General features: G+C 36.7%; 2 protein-coding genes across 3 annotated transcripts; both read left to right on the forward strand.

Annotated features, from left to right (window-relative positions):
- LOC109950631 lies at positions 98-2,869 on the forward strand. 2 transcript variants are annotated; one of them, XM_020570222.1, is made up of 7 exons: positions 98-261; positions 360-401; positions 495-643; positions 711-798; positions 894-1,038; positions 2,012-2,178; positions 2,747-2,869. In XM_020570222.1, exons 1-7 carry the CDS (start codon positions 113-115, stop codon positions 2,757-2,759), a joined length of 753 nt encoding a protein of 250 aa, XP_020425811.1. In that variant the 5' UTR covers positions 98-112; the 3' UTR covers positions 2,760-2,869. The 2 variants fall into 2 exon arrangements, with proteins under 2 accessions (XP_020425811.1, XP_020425812.1); XM_020570223.1 differs by having other exon boundaries at positions 495-619.
- LOC18767209 (pescadillo homolog) lies at positions 9,563-13,850 on the forward strand. Its single transcript, XM_007199773.2, has 13 exons — positions 9,563-9,706; positions 9,861-9,946; positions 10,250-10,498; positions 10,642-10,764; positions 10,889-10,973; positions 11,091-11,201; positions 11,410-11,503; positions 11,618-11,904; positions 12,058-12,165; positions 12,335-12,456; positions 12,646-12,844; positions 12,968-13,174; positions 13,537-13,850. The coding sequence occupies exons 1-13, from the start codon at positions 9,683-9,685 to the stop codon at positions 13,612-13,614; spliced, it is 1,773 nt and encodes a 590-aa protein (XP_007199835.2). The 5' UTR covers positions 9,563-9,682; the 3' UTR covers positions 13,615-13,850.

Below are 17,169 nucleotides of genomic sequence, written 5' to 3' on the forward strand. Positions count from 1 at the left end.
TTCAATTTTAAGTTGAAATGAGAACAGGACCGAACTAGACCGTAACCAACCCTAATTGATTATACTAATTTCCGCAGAATATATTTTGTCCGCAAAGAAGAGCTTTAAATTCATGGATGAGTTGGACCGTATTGAAATTTCAACCAAAGAAGTCATAGAAAGCAAATTCGGCAGTGATGTTGAAAATCATCTGGGGATGCTGTGCTCATTGATACCGGAATTCATCCATGAGGAGAAGTTTGGAGTAGATTCTGTAATGCTGTGAGTCCTTTTTTTAAATAATAAATAAATATTTTTAAAATTTGAAAGTAAATATAGAAATGCATACTGTCTTCCAACTGAAGATATCTTTCTTGCAGGATTACGCCATTCGGAGATTCTGAAAGGATGCTTGAAGAGAGGCATGGACATACGATTGCCTCAAGTTTATCATCTCTCCTCTACTATATGATTCATTTAATTTTAATGAATAAATGTTGTTACATGTCTTGCAGGATTCAGAAAGGAAATATGGGGAAAAGGTTGATATCTACTAAGATTAAGGACATGCACATTTGGATTGCGAAACTAGGTCGTTCCGAAATGTCAACAGATGAGCTGAAGCGTGATATCATTTTTGGTGATCTCTATGCAGATGACAGAAGTAAGCAATTGTACATAAATGTATTTTGGGTGACCTACTAATTCACCTAATTCCTGTTTCTTTGCAGGTGCCTTTGTCCAACAACTAGAGTTGCTAGTCTTCCTTGTTCCACAGTGGATTTTGAAAGATCCGGAAGAGAATCCAAATAATTTTAGGTATTTTTTTTAATAGTTAGAAATGCAGATGCTAATTGTATATATCTTGCCCTAGAAAATTAAATTAATGAATATTTTCCTGCCTTTTCTTGTAGCATCTGTAGAAAGAATACTAAAGATGCAAAAATAAAGCTTTACCAAGAAATTGATGAAAGAACACTTGGAGAATCACCATCATTTAATTTAAGCAAAGATGATTTCCTGCTAAATCTAAGAAGATCGATTGTAAAGGATTTCGGGGTATGGTTTCTGCCCAGTTCTTCAATTTTATTCTCATATTAGATTCAATTGCATATTCATCCTCTTCAGCAAAGTATATATTGAACTCTTTTGTTTGATTAAAAGTAATTAACTTGATGTAGTTTTCTTGTTAGTCTTCTGGTCCAAGTCTACACACTACAGTTATTAGCCCTTCTGTTTTACTTTTGTTTTGCCTGTTACTGTGAATTTACCTTCATTTCTTTATGATATTGGAATTTCAACTGGTGCCTGGGGATAGTATCTACTAACTAATGCTAGGCCTTCGTGTTTAGTCATCTCACCGGTTGACTACTAGTCCACTATTCTTATACCTTTTGACTTTTTAATTAAATTTTTGTTTCTCAATGAAAAATGGAATCTCGTACTGGTTCAGTGTTTTACTGATTGATGGTATACATATTTCGTCATGCGTGTGGAATGAAGATGCTAAACTATGTCTATGTATAAGGTATTAAGCTCTGCATGATTTATTCTAGTCTAGTATACTCGGGCGTTTAGCACGCACTGCAATGCCTAGATCATATTATTGTTCTGCCTCGATTGGGAATTCGATTTTAGAAATCCATGGTAGAATTCTATGATCAACTATATATATAATTTTTTTAATTTTTTTAATTTTTATTTCAGTTGTATTCTTGTGACACTATGGTTAATATATGCGTGTTTGCATCGCACTTTTACAATGGAATTGGTCCCGATTGTAGCATATTTATGCCATGATTGGATTGTGGGATATTTATGTGCTTGGATTATAGTGAGGGGATCCAGTTTGGTGTCGTTGTCATGACCTGATTGCATATCTTGTTCTCGGGTCTTAATGTAATTTCAAGTTCTAGCATTTTTCACGTCAATGGCAGCCACATATTCTTTCTCAGTATCGGAGAGTGGTGATTGCAGTGATAATTCTATGAATGACTACCCATATCACATGAATTTTTGTTGTCAATCACAGGAGTGCAGCACCTGCTGGGATGATCTCTACAATGACGAAGGATTGAGCGTAGACACACTGCCTTGTGGTCACGCATTTCACTGCAAGTGCGTGAGGGAGTGGTGTGTAGAGAGTGGCAGAAACACAACATGCCCATTGTGCAGAGGGCCAATAATACCGAGAACCATGTGAGTATCAGCAAGCCTTCTGCCTCTTCACCTAATTATTCCCCTCCAACCCAAAAAATTGAGTTGCACCAATTCATAAAGAACTCGGAAATTGAAGCATGCCATTTAACTTTAGATTGCAATCAATATATATGTTTAAATATTTTCGCAGTGCTTGATATTATAATCATTTTTGAGGTATTTAGAATGATTAGCATGTATCCTTACCTATTTCAGATTTTATTCCATAGATTAAGAAAATGATGTGTTTGAGCCAAGATGAATCGCAGGGTGGACAATTCATTCTCTCATGAATTCTGTTGGAGAGAGATATGTGTTTCGTATATTGAGGTGATGTAGAAAATGGTTGAGGTAGTACCTGTGAAGATGGAAAATGGAAGATGTGTGATGCGTGTCTTTGTGCATCCTGCTTCCCTTTATGATTATTCAGATGCATGATGTTATTTCTCTCAAATTATTGGGCTTCTTGTGTAATTTATTTATGAACTTCTTTACCTAAGTAAGATAAACTAATAGGCAGAACAAGAAAACATGAAAGCTAATGACATTCTTATTTGAATTATTGCAGAAATATGGCATGAGGGAAAGCTGATGACTACGTTGATGCTGATGAGATGACTTTGAACTAGCAAACTTTGTAGGTTATGAGTTGTTATGTTTTTCTTCTCGGTTAAAGATCTAGTCACTTGTTATAAAATAACCTAGAATATGGGCGATAATTCAGAGCTGCACGTAAAGTAGATGAGACACAGCATTTAACGAGGTTCGGCTATGCCTACGTCCTCGGAGAGCAGCAGTAGTAACTTTTCCACTATGTAAAATAATAGGGCTACAAGTTTAGTGTTTACAATATATGTGGCTCACTGAATTTTCTCTCTAGGAGAATTTCTCTCTGCTCTCTCTTTCCTCTTTCTTCCTTCTCTTCCTTTCTCTTTTTTCTTCTCTTCTTCTTTCCGTTTCTCTTCTTATTTATAGGCTGAAATAATCACTATTCATCACTGTTCACCCGTGACAGACAAACTCTATCAAAGCCGCCAAATGAACAGTAATGAACAGTAATGAAAACTCTATCAAGCCGCCAAATGAACAGTAATGAACAGTAATGAATAGTTAGTGGGCTCCACATGTTTATTCTTTTATTCTTTTACAACACTCCCCCTTGGAGACCACTAATGATATGTCGGTTGTATCATTAAAGACTTGCTTGGAGAAAACCTAGTAAGGTAGAGAACTGATGGAAAGAAGAGTACAACAATCTATATAGCATACTTCTGGATGCTCCTCCTGATTAATATCTCCCCCTGATGTCTTCATGACTATCTTTTGGATTGAGAATCTTTCGGAGTGAGTGGATGATGTAGCCACCAACAATTCATATAGTAAATATATTTTCAGTGAGCTATCTCTATGTAAATCATAGAAATTTTCAGAGTCCGCATATCTAATAACGACTGGGCTATTTATAAGTTCACTTGAAAGAATATGCCCATACATGGTGTTATGCGGAAATAGCATCAAATATACCTCACATCATCCCAAAATGATGGTGATGGAGTTGAGCCTTATCTGGAAAATATGATGTCCGGTCCAACATACTTCCGGAAAATCCTTAAAGTGCCCAACGGATAATTCTCATAAAAATGCTTCAATACTTTCTTAGTATAAGCAAGTATCTCGTTGGCATAATGCTCGATCTTTAAGTCGAGACAAATATTTCTGGAATTCTTGAGAAGCTTGAATGTGTTGCAAACACATTATAATCAATATACTCACTGAGGCAATTTATGTACATTAATATTGAGTACAGATTTCGTGCTTCAGGCATATGTCCACAGACTTGCTTCATGCAATTTCAATCCTTTCAAGGATTTTGTTTAAAGGGATTAAACTCTATGACACATTATATAGCTTTAACCTAGCTATTTATACATCTTTAGGGAATCACTTCAGGTGATATGCTCTGTGCATTTAATAACCCTTAAAGATAACATGTTGGTCTCCGTAAATGTGCAATAAAGGGGCACAATTGAATCTATAAATATGGAGAAAACCCAACATCCCTTGTTTATGTCAAAAACATTTATTCCGAACACCCAAGTATAACTTTTAATATTAACATTTTTTAGGATTCGTACTGTGGGTTTGTTCTTTCACGTTCATTCTCATCTATAATGGAATTGCCTCATTCCATTTTGGCCAATGATATTGTCGACATTTAATAATTGAACGTGGTTCCAATCAACACAGCCCATTGATGATTTGAGTAGCTACTCCAAAACCAAAAATTGTCATTCATCAATTCATGATCCCACCATTCTCATGTGCATGCGCATGCATGAATTATAAGCATTTATTTGCCTTTGGGTACCCAAGCCACTTCATGGGGCTTTTATTATGTGAGAATGTGGATTATAACCTCCATTGGAGCGTTATTTAGTAGTAGGGCGTGGATAATCTCTATTTAGGGAGTTGGAACATTGAGAACCCATATATCTGTCATGCTGCAGGCATGCCACAGATTAATACATACATGTCAATTAATTTCTGGGACTTTAACCCATATTATGGGACTTTAACCCATATAATTTGCTACGCATTAGGCGTGCATAATATCAATATTGACATGTCAAAGGATTGTCCATTTGGGACTTCAATCCACATCATTTGCTACGCAACAGGCGTGCATCATATTGATCACTGCTATACCCATGTTATGTTCTTATGGGACTTTTAATCTGTGCAGTGTATTATCAATGTATACAACTTGCAATCTGTAAAATTTGCATTAATAATTCATGGATACATACAAGTCATTCTTTTGGAACGGACTTATCTCCCCATTTGGTTACCTTTCAAGATAAAATATCAAATAGGTATATAAGCATAAAATAACACAAGTATTGCTTACATCCTTAGGTGGGAGAAACTTTTCTCAAGTATCATTCAAGCTCATATCAGCCCAGTAAATGTAATGTAGCGCTTGATGATCTAGTTATATCCTGCAAGAGCAAAAATCACAACTCTTTTCCCTCTGTCAAAACAAATAACCCTTATAGTTAGGATTACTTCATGGATTCATTCTTCAGATGTTCATTCTAAAGAAATAAAATCTCTTATGAATAGAGAGTTATAAAAAGAGAAAAAATGCAAAAATAATGTGATATTGATTGCAAGAGCAGGTAAGCAATCAGGGAAGGAAGCTGGTGGGAGCAGACAATAAGCTCTCATATCTCCTAGTCTAGAAGGACCTCAGGAGATTAGAGCATAAGGCCGCCTTTACAATTCCCTGATCTTGCAGAAACATGATCAGGGATAGTCTTGCTTCCTAAATGGATGATCAGAGATAGTCTTGCTTCTCAGGCATATTAAGTGCTTACTGATAAGAAAAACAAGTAGATATCGCATCACTAGGTATGGAGTAAACTGGATGTCTTCTGCAAATAAAATTTCGTTAGTAACACATTTATACACAAATACAATGAATAGGTAGAACCGGTGAATTTCAAATTAACCATAGGAAAATTGCGAGATTCTCGGGATGCTGTTGAAAAAGTGCGAGATTTTCGGGATGCTTTTGAAAAAGTAGCTCCGTGAAATCCGTAAAGCAAGATCGGCTTTGAAAATAATGCTTGAAAAAGCCGAAAGTGCCGACAGGCATTATTAGAGGCCACGTGAAGTTTTGGACTCTAGGAAAGAAAAAGATAATATGGGGATTCGAGAAGATATTGGGGTCCTGAAAAACAGTAGCCATATTTCCTCCTATAGATATAGCCTTTGTAAAACTTGATTGGAGCAACTGCGTTTCAACTCAAATTTCTTCATTTTCTGAAACTTTAGTTTTCCTAAGACTTTCTTCGAAACCTTCTCAAAAATGGCTTCCTCTTCTTCCTGCCCAAATTATTTCAATTTAAATGATGCTCCAACAGCAAACAGTGACGCCAAAGTTTGGCGTCCATCCTTTGTATCCCAAAATCGTCATCTCACAGTTAATGATTCTGTGATGATGAATGATGCTACTGCTGTCATAGTAGCTAGGAATTTCATTACTCCAATGGATGAAATGCTGTTAACAGGGAGGTCTGAGGAAGAGGCTATTGATGACTCAATGGCTTTTAGCATTCAGAGTGCTGTTTCTGTTTCTAACATGGCTGATCGTTTGCGTGTTAGAGCAAACGAGGTTGAAAAGCTGACAACTGAAAATTCGTCTCTCCAAAGAATGCTTCATGAGTCTCAACAGGAGGTTGAGAAACTTAAAGGAGAGAATAATTCCTTGTTGAAACTGGTGAGTTCGTACTCAGTTGATACACTGAGAAGGCTAGACATGCTGCAGGTCTCCAATGAAAGAATTTTGGGAGACCACGAGAAGCTCATGGCTAAGCTTAAGAGGCGCCGTCCTCTTCCTTCAGAGGCTTCCAGAACATAATGTAATTTTATAGATTTTACAGGGCCTGCACCTTCATTGCAGGTGGAAAAAATCTATCTGTTGTATGTTTCTGTAATAATAATTGCGCACATTCTTAAACTTGCACCTGTGGTTTTTACGTCTTTTCAAAATGACGGTTTGGAACCTTGTGCCTTATAGGTTCAAATAACCACATTGTCTCTCCCAAATTGCATGGTAGCCCGGAACTTTTGGCCTGGGCACAAAACTCAGAATTTATTTGCCCTTTTCAAATGGACATGAAATATGAATTGAGTAAAAGCCACGATAATATCGCAATATAGTAGTGAAGAGCATTAACTACTATATACCCACAACTTCAAGTTCAGGATCTCTCATATATTTGGATCCATGGGCTTCCGGCCCAGGTATAATAAAATATGTGGGGAGCATCAATTCATTATTTGAAGTTTATATTGATATTATCCATTTCGCGGTGTATTCTTAACAACCGGAATTCACAAAATATATTTCTTCCTTGAGGTGTCGATTATAACAGAATCGAACTTTATTAAATTCATCATCTTCTTATGCTAAAGAAATATGTGGTGTACCACAATTTGTAATAATACCTCAATACTCTTAAATTTTGAACTTCAGGCCAAAGCCACATATTCTCATGGTATGGACATTTTTACAATTTTCTGTACATATTCCGGGACTTCAAGCCCTTACATAATTGTCCATATTTTGAGGAACTTCTGGCATCTCATTTAATTTCTCATCCATGAGTTTAAGGAACTGCAGGTTCCCTTTTGTATATAGTGACGGTTTACCCAAAATGGTTCATATTTATGCATACGTCACTATTCATGTGAATAGTACTGTTCATCAAGTCATGAATACATATCTATTCATGTGTACAGTACATCTGCCAGTACAGTTATCATCCATGTGTACGGCACTATGAACCAATACGGTACTATTACATCATTAAGGAACCCCAGGTCCTTATTCACATGTCAGGGATCAAGGACCTTTAAGTCCAATCACATGTTTACAAGTATAGTACCGGAGAGACTGCCAGCTCTCATATCAATATCATCATCAAGGATCTTCAAGTCCTGATGTAATTGTATGATGAGGATCAAGGAATTGCTGGTCCTGATCTGCATACTGTAAAAACTCATCATACAGCACATTTAGTCTATAAAATAAATTGCTGGTAAATAAATTACTGGTATGGACGATAAAACCCGCACCACACTTTAAATAAAAGTAAAGGCGTGGACGATAAACCCGCACCACCCTTTTAAATAAATGTAAATGTGCGGTAATTTAAATTCATAAATTAAACGTGCGTGTATGGGCACTAATTCTGCTCCATACTTTTAAATGAACGTAAAGGCGTGGACGATAAACCCGCACCACCCTTTTAAATAAATGTAAATGTGCGGTAATTTAAATTCATAAATTAAATTGTTAGTATTAGTAACGGTCTCCCACTGATAATATGTTTAGTATTACCAAGGGTCCATTTTTGTTAATGGTTAGTAATAGAAAAGCAGATAAATATAGTATATTATATTACCATCAACTTTTCATATATATATATATATATTAGTGGAAAGCTAGATGCGTTGGCTTTTCTTCTTTACATCAACATAATGGTTAGTATTATAAATAATAGTGCAGCACAAAAATTATACCTGAGAGCTTCTCGTGCTGATAACGTGTTATAAAATAACCTAGAATATGGGCGATAATTCAGAGCTGCACGTAAAGTAGATGAGACACAGCATTTAACGAGGTTCGGCTATGCCTACGTCCTCGGAGAGCAGCAGTAGTAACTTTTCCACTATGTAAAATAATAGGGCTACAAGTTTAGTGTTTACAATATATGTGGCTCACTGAATTTTCTCTCTAGGAGAATTTCTCTCTGCTCTCTCTTTCCTCTTTCTTCCTTCTCTTCCTTTCTCTTTTTTCTTCTCTTCTTCTTTCCGTTTCTCTTCTTATTTATAGGCTGAAATAATCACTATTCATCACTGTTCACCCGTGACAGACAAACTCTATCAAAGCCGCCAAATGAACAGTAATGAACAGTAATGAAAACTCTATCAAGCCGCCAAATGAACAGTAATGAACAGTAATGAATAGTTAGTGGGCTCCACATGTTTATTCTTTTATTCTTTTACAACATCACTCTGTTTGACAAAAAGGAAAAAGAAAAAAGAAATAGTCACTCTGTGAATGTACTAACCATTGTGGGCGTAGATTATGGATTTTTGATGGGAGCATAACCATTTGTGAAAGCTGACTACGCAATTGCATGCTCCTACAATCACTTCATGGAAGCTAGTAAAAGGGTCGGATTTAGATTAAGCATTTTTGACGTGTTTATTATCCTGACCCGAACCCAAAAATGGGGGCATGGGTTTGATTTGAAGTGGGCCAAATCGATTTGGGAACGGATTACCCACAGCCGTTAGATTGCAACGGTCACAAAGACATCAGAAATAAAGTAAAAGCTTTACCAATTAAAGTAAAGTGCCTTGACTTGTGCGCGTGCGTGAACATGGAAGAGGGGTCGGTTGCTGGGATGGGACCTTTTTTATTTTATTTTTACGTCGTCTTTATGTTGTCTTTTTTTTTTTTATATAAAAAAGTCTATGTTCATAGATCATCTTTGCAAAAAATTAGACATCAAAACTATTTCGACATCCAATTGTGTCCTACGAAATCAATGAATACGGTGCTTCAAGAAAGTATTAAAATTTCAATAACTCAATTGAGTAGTTAAATAATATCGAATTCAAGTGATTTTTTGTGGAGATAATCTTTGAATGATTATCCAAAAAATAGATGTTTTGGATTAGTAAAATACAATGCGAAAGGGCCTTACAAGGTTGTCCAAGTTTAAATAAAAAAATGTGTAAGAAAAGACAAACTTGTGCCCACACGGCCCGACCCAAAAAATAAATAAAACCGGTAAAGCCCGGCCCCTGCCCATTGACGAACATTACCTCCAACGTACAAAGAAGACACCCGCCGCCTGAAGACAGAACCCTATCTCGCGCTCTCTCTCTCTCTCTCTCACTCTCAGTTTCCTTGCACAGCACAGACATGGTGAAGCACTACAGGCCTCCCGTAAGTTCTAAATCTCCTCAATAAGTTGCTCATCTATAGGCTATATCATCATCAATCACTTTCAAATCAAAATTTCAAATTTGTAATATATAAATAAACATTTTCTCTTAACTTAGACACAGCTGCTTAGTTTTCTTTTGTCTAATTTTTTCAGGGGAAGAAAAAGGAAGGTAATGCTGCAAGGTACATCACCAGGTCACAAGCCGTCAAGCAACTTCAAGTCAGTCTACCCCTCTTCAGGTCTGTCTGTTTTTCTCCATCTTCCTTCCCATACCTACCTCTACAGATCATGGACAGATTAAACTTGTAATTTGTATCATCCATTCATTCTCCTGTGTATATATATATATATTCCTAAAGTTTATTATTGTTCTTTCTTCAGTGATGACTGAGACTAGCTCAGCTGCATATATTTTCTTTTTGTTATAATTATTATCTATAAACGTTTTATTCTTTGTAAACTAAGAAAATAATAATTTGTCTTGTACCTATTACGCAGTAGTATTTCATGATGATTTTTATGGCTATTCATGCAAATTTTAGGAAACTATGTATTCTCAAGGGGATATTCCCAAGGGAGCCAAAGAAAAAGACCAAAGGGAATCACCATACTTATTATCACTTAAAGGATGTTTCATTCATCCAACATGAACCATTACTCGAGCGCTTAAGAGAGATCAGGGCTTATCAACACAAAATAAAGAAAGCCGAGGCCAAGAAGAACCGGGATCGTGCTACTCTTCTCACACAAAGAAGACCTTCTTACAAATTAGATAAAATTGTTTTGCAGAGGTTAACTTTTTCTTATTCTTATTCAAAATAAAATTTTTATTAAAAGTATGCTGACGTTGCTCTCCCCCCCTCCCCTCTTTCTTTCATTGTTTGTCATGAATCTCTGCCGATTGTCATTTGTTATGTTCCACGAAATTGTGCAGGTATCCGAAATTCCTTGATGCTCTTAGAGATTTGGATGACTGTCTCACAATGGTTCACCTCTTTGCTGCCTTACCTGCTATTGAGGGCCGTATTGAAGTGAAACGCATCCATAACTGTCGGAGGTGAGACTGGCGTTGGAGCATGTGAAAAAACAATTATGTTGAATTGCATCATTCCATGCATGATCTGATTTTACCGAGTATGATTTTCTTAAGCCCTTTGTTGCTTTCATATTTTTTTCTCTAGGTTGGCTCATGAATGGCAAGCTTACATATCTCGTACTCATAGATTGCGTAAAGTCTTTGTGTCTGTTAAAGGCATATATTATCAGGTGCGGTAGCATACCCTATATCATGGTTTTTTTTAATGTTTAACTTTAACTGTGGCATCTTGTGTTTTTTGGGTACAGAGGATTTATACGGTACCGTTGTGTTGTATGTCTGTGCAGGCTGAGGTTAAAGGGCAAGAGGTCACATGGCTGGCTCCTCACCCTTTGCAGCAAGTTTTGACTGATGATATTGACTTCAATATCATGCTAAACTTTTTGGAGTTTTACGAGGTTTCATTCTTTTATTCTTCTATTTTAAATCAATATATGTGCTAGCTGTAAATGGTATTTCGTAACTTTAGCATCCATTAAGCTTCTTCTTTGCTTTCCTTCCAATGAACTGGTTACTTGATCTTCTTGATCATACATGCGTTATAATATCCATTAAGATTATTCTTTCCTTTTCTTATAAGAAGTCTTTGCTCCCTCCCCGGTGCAGGCACTTCTTGCCTTTGCGAATTGTCATTTATATCATTCCATAAATGTGAGGTATCCACCCATTCTTGATCCTCGATTGGAAGCTGTAGCAGCAGGTGTGCATTTTTACTAGTTGCTTTCCTTAGCTTCAACTTAGCGTTTTTGGCAATGTTGAGTTGTGGATCTTGTGTGTGTTAATGGAGCATGAGTATGATTTAATTCGATTGTAGATCTTTATGCTCTATCAAGGTACTTTGATGCAAACTCTCAATCCTCTGCGTGGGATAGCCAAACTCCAAGTTTGTCTGGATCTGGGAAAGTTGAGAGCCAGCAGATTGGACCTTCGATTGATGAGTCTGAACTAAGACTTGCACAACTGCAGCATCAACTCCCCTCAAATGAACCTGGTGTATTGATGCACCTTGTTGGGGATGTTCCGGGTGAGGATAAAGAGGATAACGATACGAGGGAGTGCACGAAACTCTTCAAAGATATGAAATTTTTCTTGAACCGTGAGGTAAGTCCTAAAGTTTTACGTTTGATTTCAGAAATACATTTATTTTCTTTTTCAAAACTTATTTTCTTACCAGTAATGCGTCACTCAATTTTGTAATGCTATATCTTTCTTTTAGTTGATCCGCAGTAGAACATGTACTTTCTCTATGTTCAGGTTTACAGAGAGTCTTTGCTTTTTATCATACCTGCTTTTGGTGGAATTGTTTCCTGGCAAGGAGATGGGGCTCCTTTTGAGGAAGATGATGCCAGCATCACCCATCAGGTATTCTGTTACATTATCTTTACATCAAGTCATTGATTTGTTAAGACATCACACTTGGTCAACATATACGACAACTGTAGTGTCACTTGCCAAAGAAGGAAACGAAAATACTAAAAGCTAGTCTTTAGTATAACAGTTCTGAATGCTACACTGCTTCTATGTTCTGCAGATTATTGACAGGCCAAGGCATGATGGAAAGATCTGTGGTAGACAATATGTTCAGCCACAGTGGGTCTATGATTGTGTAAATGCTCGGATCATTTTACCAACTGGGGATTATTTGGTGGGAAGGTAATATTGAAGGACATTTTCTCTTATTGTGCGTGTGTTTTGTTCATCTCTCTACCTCGCACCATGATGAAATGACTAGTTATAAGACTCGTGCTATGGTCTGCTTTCCTTGGCTGTGTTTTTCATTTCTCTATTGGCTAATAAAATTTCATGACCTGTAAGATCATTGATTTAGTGCTCTTTTAACAGGGATCTTCCTCCACACTTGTCACCTTTTGATGACAATGACTATTTCGAGATCACTGAACGAGGGAAGGCTGCTGGCATAAATGAAGTCCTGCCACTGCCTGGAATGGAAAGAGAAGACTTGGAAGATCCTCTGAAGTTACTGGCCGAAGGTGTTATTAACCGAGCAGAAGCAGAAGCTGCAAAGGAAAAGCGGAAGAAGGTACGTAGGCAGGTTTTGAAGAATGTAATGCTTTGTAATGTTGAGATGCACGATATCTTTCTGCCATTTTATGATGTGATCATATGCAAGGAATTTAACTAAATTCTGGCATGATGTATGCAGATGAAGGCTCATGAGAAGCAGTATCATCATGAATTAATTATGGAAATTCAGGGTGTCACACATTCATCATCTATCTCGAATATAGATAATCTGAGCGCTGATAGGGAAGAACCTCATCATGATTATGAGCAAGTTGACGAGGATAACAGAATTATGTCTGAACTTGAATGGTCACGTTCGTTCAAGGGGCGTATTAAAGCCATGAGGGTAAGTATTTGTTAATGCTAGATATCATGCTACTTTTATTGGTCTCTAAAGTGTGGCATTATTAATTAAACAGGTCAGAATAGCTGTTTGAAAACAGAACAGTCAAATTTTGTTTGGCTTGATTCCATTGGGAACCTGTTTTGAGATTTGATAGTATATTTTATTACTGGCTTGAACAAGGGTTAGCTTGTCATAATATATCTTCTTCATTTGGTTTTGAACTTGCATTGCAGTAGAATTTTGTGGTGGTTGATCTGTAGAATTCCTTCAGAACTCCAGAATCTACCTCTTCTTTTATCTTGTAAATGCAATGGATAATATTTTGTCCTGGATATCTGATTCTTAGATGTTTCTTCATTCAGATAAGCAGGCAACGAAAGAAGCAGTGTGCTGATGTTATCAGGCAACGGAGGAAAATCTTAGAAGAACATGAAGTCTGAAGTTGGACCAGTTGAAAAGAATGTATCTTGCAGACACGTCTTTTAGGAATTTCTCGAGATTAAGAGCCCTATGGTTAAATTTTGCAGTCCTGAAGTTTATATATATAACTATCTAGAAATTGCTTGAAATGTTCCTTTATTTATAGATTCACTCATCTACTTATAACCACTAAGCGGTTTTGCTAGAAACTTATTTATTAATAAGAATTCAAGTTAATGGCTTAGCTAGCGAGAAACAATTGTGTGTAACGGGGATAGCCGTTTCACGCAAGCTAGCCAAACATATAATGAGACATTGGAAGTGCCTCTGGACCAGGCTTCCCCATAACCTATTCTTTGCGAATTAATAAATGATTGAAGAAGAAGAAGAAGAAGAAGGAGAAGACACTTGGGGGGTGTATTCAATATGATTCTAGAGCATTTTAAAAGAATTTTTTTAAGTACTAAATTTCATGGAACTCTATGGAATTTTTAGATTTTGCATAGACTTGAAAAAAGTTCTTCATAATTTTGGGTAAATTTTACTTGGGAGACTTTAGAAAAGCCCAAAGGAGAGAAAAATTTTAAAAGAAGCCAAAATGGACAAATTTGCCCTTATTTATTTTTTGATTTCCTAAGGAATCCTTTACATTTGCATGTCTTTGGTTTGAAAGTTGAGAGGTTTTTCTGTCTTTTTTAAAAAAGCTTTGGCTTTTTCCAAAAGTGAAAGTTTTTTTATGGGTAAAACCTAAATTTACTATTTTACTTTACTAGCCGCAGGTTTCCTAAAATTCTGACTCTGCTACACAAATTTATTTTCTTCTCTCCTTTAATCCCAACGTTTATTTTTACTATCAATTTCATTTTTCGTTAATATTTCCGTCATATTCTCCATTAACCCATGAGGTGGCAATCAATGAGCTTGGTCTTCACCTTCAGTGATATGAAAAGCTCTTGTTTTCAACAAAGAAAGGAAAAGGAAAATGAAATTTAGTAAAGTAATTAATTAATTTATATAAGCTAATTCTAGGGATATACAGAACTAAAATTCATTACAAAAATTTACTTAAGAATCAAAATCAGAATCATAAAACCACGAAATTCATGGGTTCTTTGAAAGAAAAGTAAGTAAGATAAAAAGAATATGCATGTGGTCTCTCTGATACAAATGAATTAAAATCTTGTTATTTCTAGGGATATACGAAATTGAAATTCATTACAAAAATTTACTTAAGAATCAAAATTAAAATCATAAAACCACGAAATTCATGGGTTCTTTGAAAGAAAAGTAAGTAAAATGAAAAGAATATGCATGTGGTCTTTCTGATACAAAAGAATTAAAATCTTGTTTACCTGATTGTGTAGAGTTTTTCTATCGGTCGTTGTTTTCTTAAATTAAATCATTATGGTAAGATCTATGTTTCAAGTTGACATTGTTTTTTCTTTGATGCAGAGGTATATAGAGCAGCACAATGAGGTTGAGCTCTCTGCAATTTGTTTGTAATTAAATTTGCTTTATTTTGTTATGTTTTTAGATTGTAACTTTTATATTAATGCTTGATATTTGTTGTTTTGTCAAAAAAGTGTATTAATGCTTGATGAATTCATTCAATTTGCAACATGTGTATATGAATTGGGCCAATCGTGAATAATTAAGCTCAAAAGTTTTTAAATTTTAATTGGGCTGAAACTTAAAAAAATTGAAGAAGAATAAAAAAATTCAATTGAGATGAAGAGTCGGTCCAAACTGTAAACACCGAAACTGAATTGGATCTAAATCAATTCGAGTACCTGAATCAGACCAGACCAAATATATAGTTCCAATTCCAGTTTTAAGTTGAGATGAGAACCGTACCGTACCCAACCCTAATTGATTATACTAATTTGCTCAAAAGAAGAAGAAAAAAAGGGTGTTTTAATCCCATCATCTCCTTATTCTGCGTTTCAGACATTGAGACCAGGCAGAGTTGGGTAAGCCCCTTCCACCACCTTCTTCTCCTTCTTCTTCTTCTTCTTCTTCTTCTTCTTCTTCTTCTTGTCATTTAATTCCATGTATTTTTTTTTCAGGTTGTGGAAGTATTTTGTGAGTGGGGCGGATTTCAGACTTCCGACGGATTTCAGACTTCCGATTTGGGGCTTTTTTCTTTACCCAATGAGTGAAATACTAATTAAACATTTTCCTGAAGCGAAGACTGTCATTTTTGAGGATGATTTTCCCTTCTCAGAATATATTTTGTCAGCAAAGAAGAGCTTTAAATTCATGGATGAGTTGGACCGTATTGAAATTTCAACCAAAGAAGTCATAGAAAGCAAATTCGGTAGTGATGTTGAAAATCATCTGGGGATGCTGTGCTCATTGATACCGGAATTCATCCATGAGGAGAAGTTTGGAGTAGATTCTGTAATGCTGTGAGTCCTTTTTTTAAATAGTAAATAAATATTTTTAAAATTTGAAAGTAAATATAGAAATGCATACTGTCTTCCAACTGAAGATATCTTTCTTGATTACGCCATCCGGAGATTCTGAAAGGATGCTTGAAGAGAGGCATGGACATACGATTGCCTCAAGTTTATCATCTCTCCTCTACTATATGATTCATTTAATTTTAATGAGTAAATGTTGTTACATGTCTTGCAGGATTCAGAAAGGAAATATGGGGAAAAGGTTGTGATTAGTCGGCGGTTGACTAATTTTGGTGATGTGGTGATGTCTACCTCGTTGATTGAAAGCAGCCAGATGATGGCCAGACCACGGGGTGAACTCTGTAGGCAACAGTTTGACATAGGTAGTCCTAGTCAGGGATAATCTAAGAGAGGCAGTTACAGTTCGGGATCATCTAGTGGTCGCAGCTATGGAGGTTGCCGACCTGGATTCAGCTCCAGCGGAGGTTCCAACCAAAGTAGCAGTTCTGGAAATCGTTCTGGGGGTAGTGCAGCTTGAGGTACTGGAAGACAGTTGCTGTCAGGATCTGGCAGGAGGAGTCGCCCTCAATGTGCTAGGTGTGGTAGGTACCATTCTGGGCCTTGCAACAGGGCACTACTGGATGTTATTACTGTGGACAACCTGGACATTTTCGAAATGATTGCCCGCTGTTCCTTCAGAATAAAGAGACCACAGCTGCATCGACTCCAGGGACAGGTATGCAGGGTAGATCACAGGAGATACCACAGTTTGTGTAGGCTTCGTCCAGTGGTGGAGCCCAGACCAGCGTAGCCAGTCGAGGCAGCAGTCAGCAAAGGGGACATGGTGGACGTTCCAGAGCCACAGGCAGAGTGTATAACATGTCCCAGCAGGAAGCACATGCATCACTGATGTAATTATAGGTATTTTACTGGTCTTTGGCATTCCTGCTAGAGTTTTGATTGACCATGGGGCTACGCACTTGTTTGTCACACCTAGTTTTGCCCATAATGCCAATGTAAGACTTTCGGCTCTGCAGACTGAACTGGCGATCTCAGTACCTACAGGAGAGATTTTTAGGGTAGGTACAGTGTATCGCGATAGTATAGTGATGGTGAAAAATGTGTTTTTGGAGGCAGATTTAATTCCCTTGGGCATGGTTGACTTGGATGTCA

Source organism: Prunus persica, chromosome G8, assembly GCF_000346465.2.
Source record: "Prunus persica cultivar Lovell chromosome G8, Prunus_persica_NCBIv2, whole genome shotgun sequence".
Classification (NCBI taxonomy): domain Eukaryota; kingdom Viridiplantae; phylum Streptophyta; class Magnoliopsida; order Rosales; family Rosaceae; genus Prunus; species Prunus persica.

Excerpts from the sequence above, each read along its gene's own strand:
- LOC109950631 (XM_020570222.1), top strand. The coding sequence starts at position 113 with ATGGATGAGTTGGACCGTATTGAAATTTCAACCAAAGAAGTCATAGAA. Across the intron at positions 402-494 it reads GAAAGGATGCTTGAAGAGAG|GATTCAGAAAGGAAATATGG; the intron begins GCATGGACATAC and ends CATGTCTTGCAG. Across the intron at positions 644-710 it reads TCTCTATGCAGATGACAGAA|GTGCCTTTGTCCAACAACTA; the intron begins GTAAGCAATTGT and ends GTTTCTTTGCAG.
- LOC18767209 (XM_007199773.2), top strand. The coding sequence starts at position 9,683 with ATGGTGAAGCACTACAGGCCTCCC. Across the intron at positions 10,974-11,090 it reads TTAAAGGCATATATTATCAG|GCTGAGGTTAAAGGGCAAGA; the intron begins GTGCGGTAGCAT and ends ATGTCTGTGCAG. Across the intron at positions 13,175-13,536 it reads GGCGTATTAAAGCCATGAGG|ATAAGCAGGCAACGAAAGAA; the intron begins GTAAGTATTTGT and ends TTCTTCATTCAG.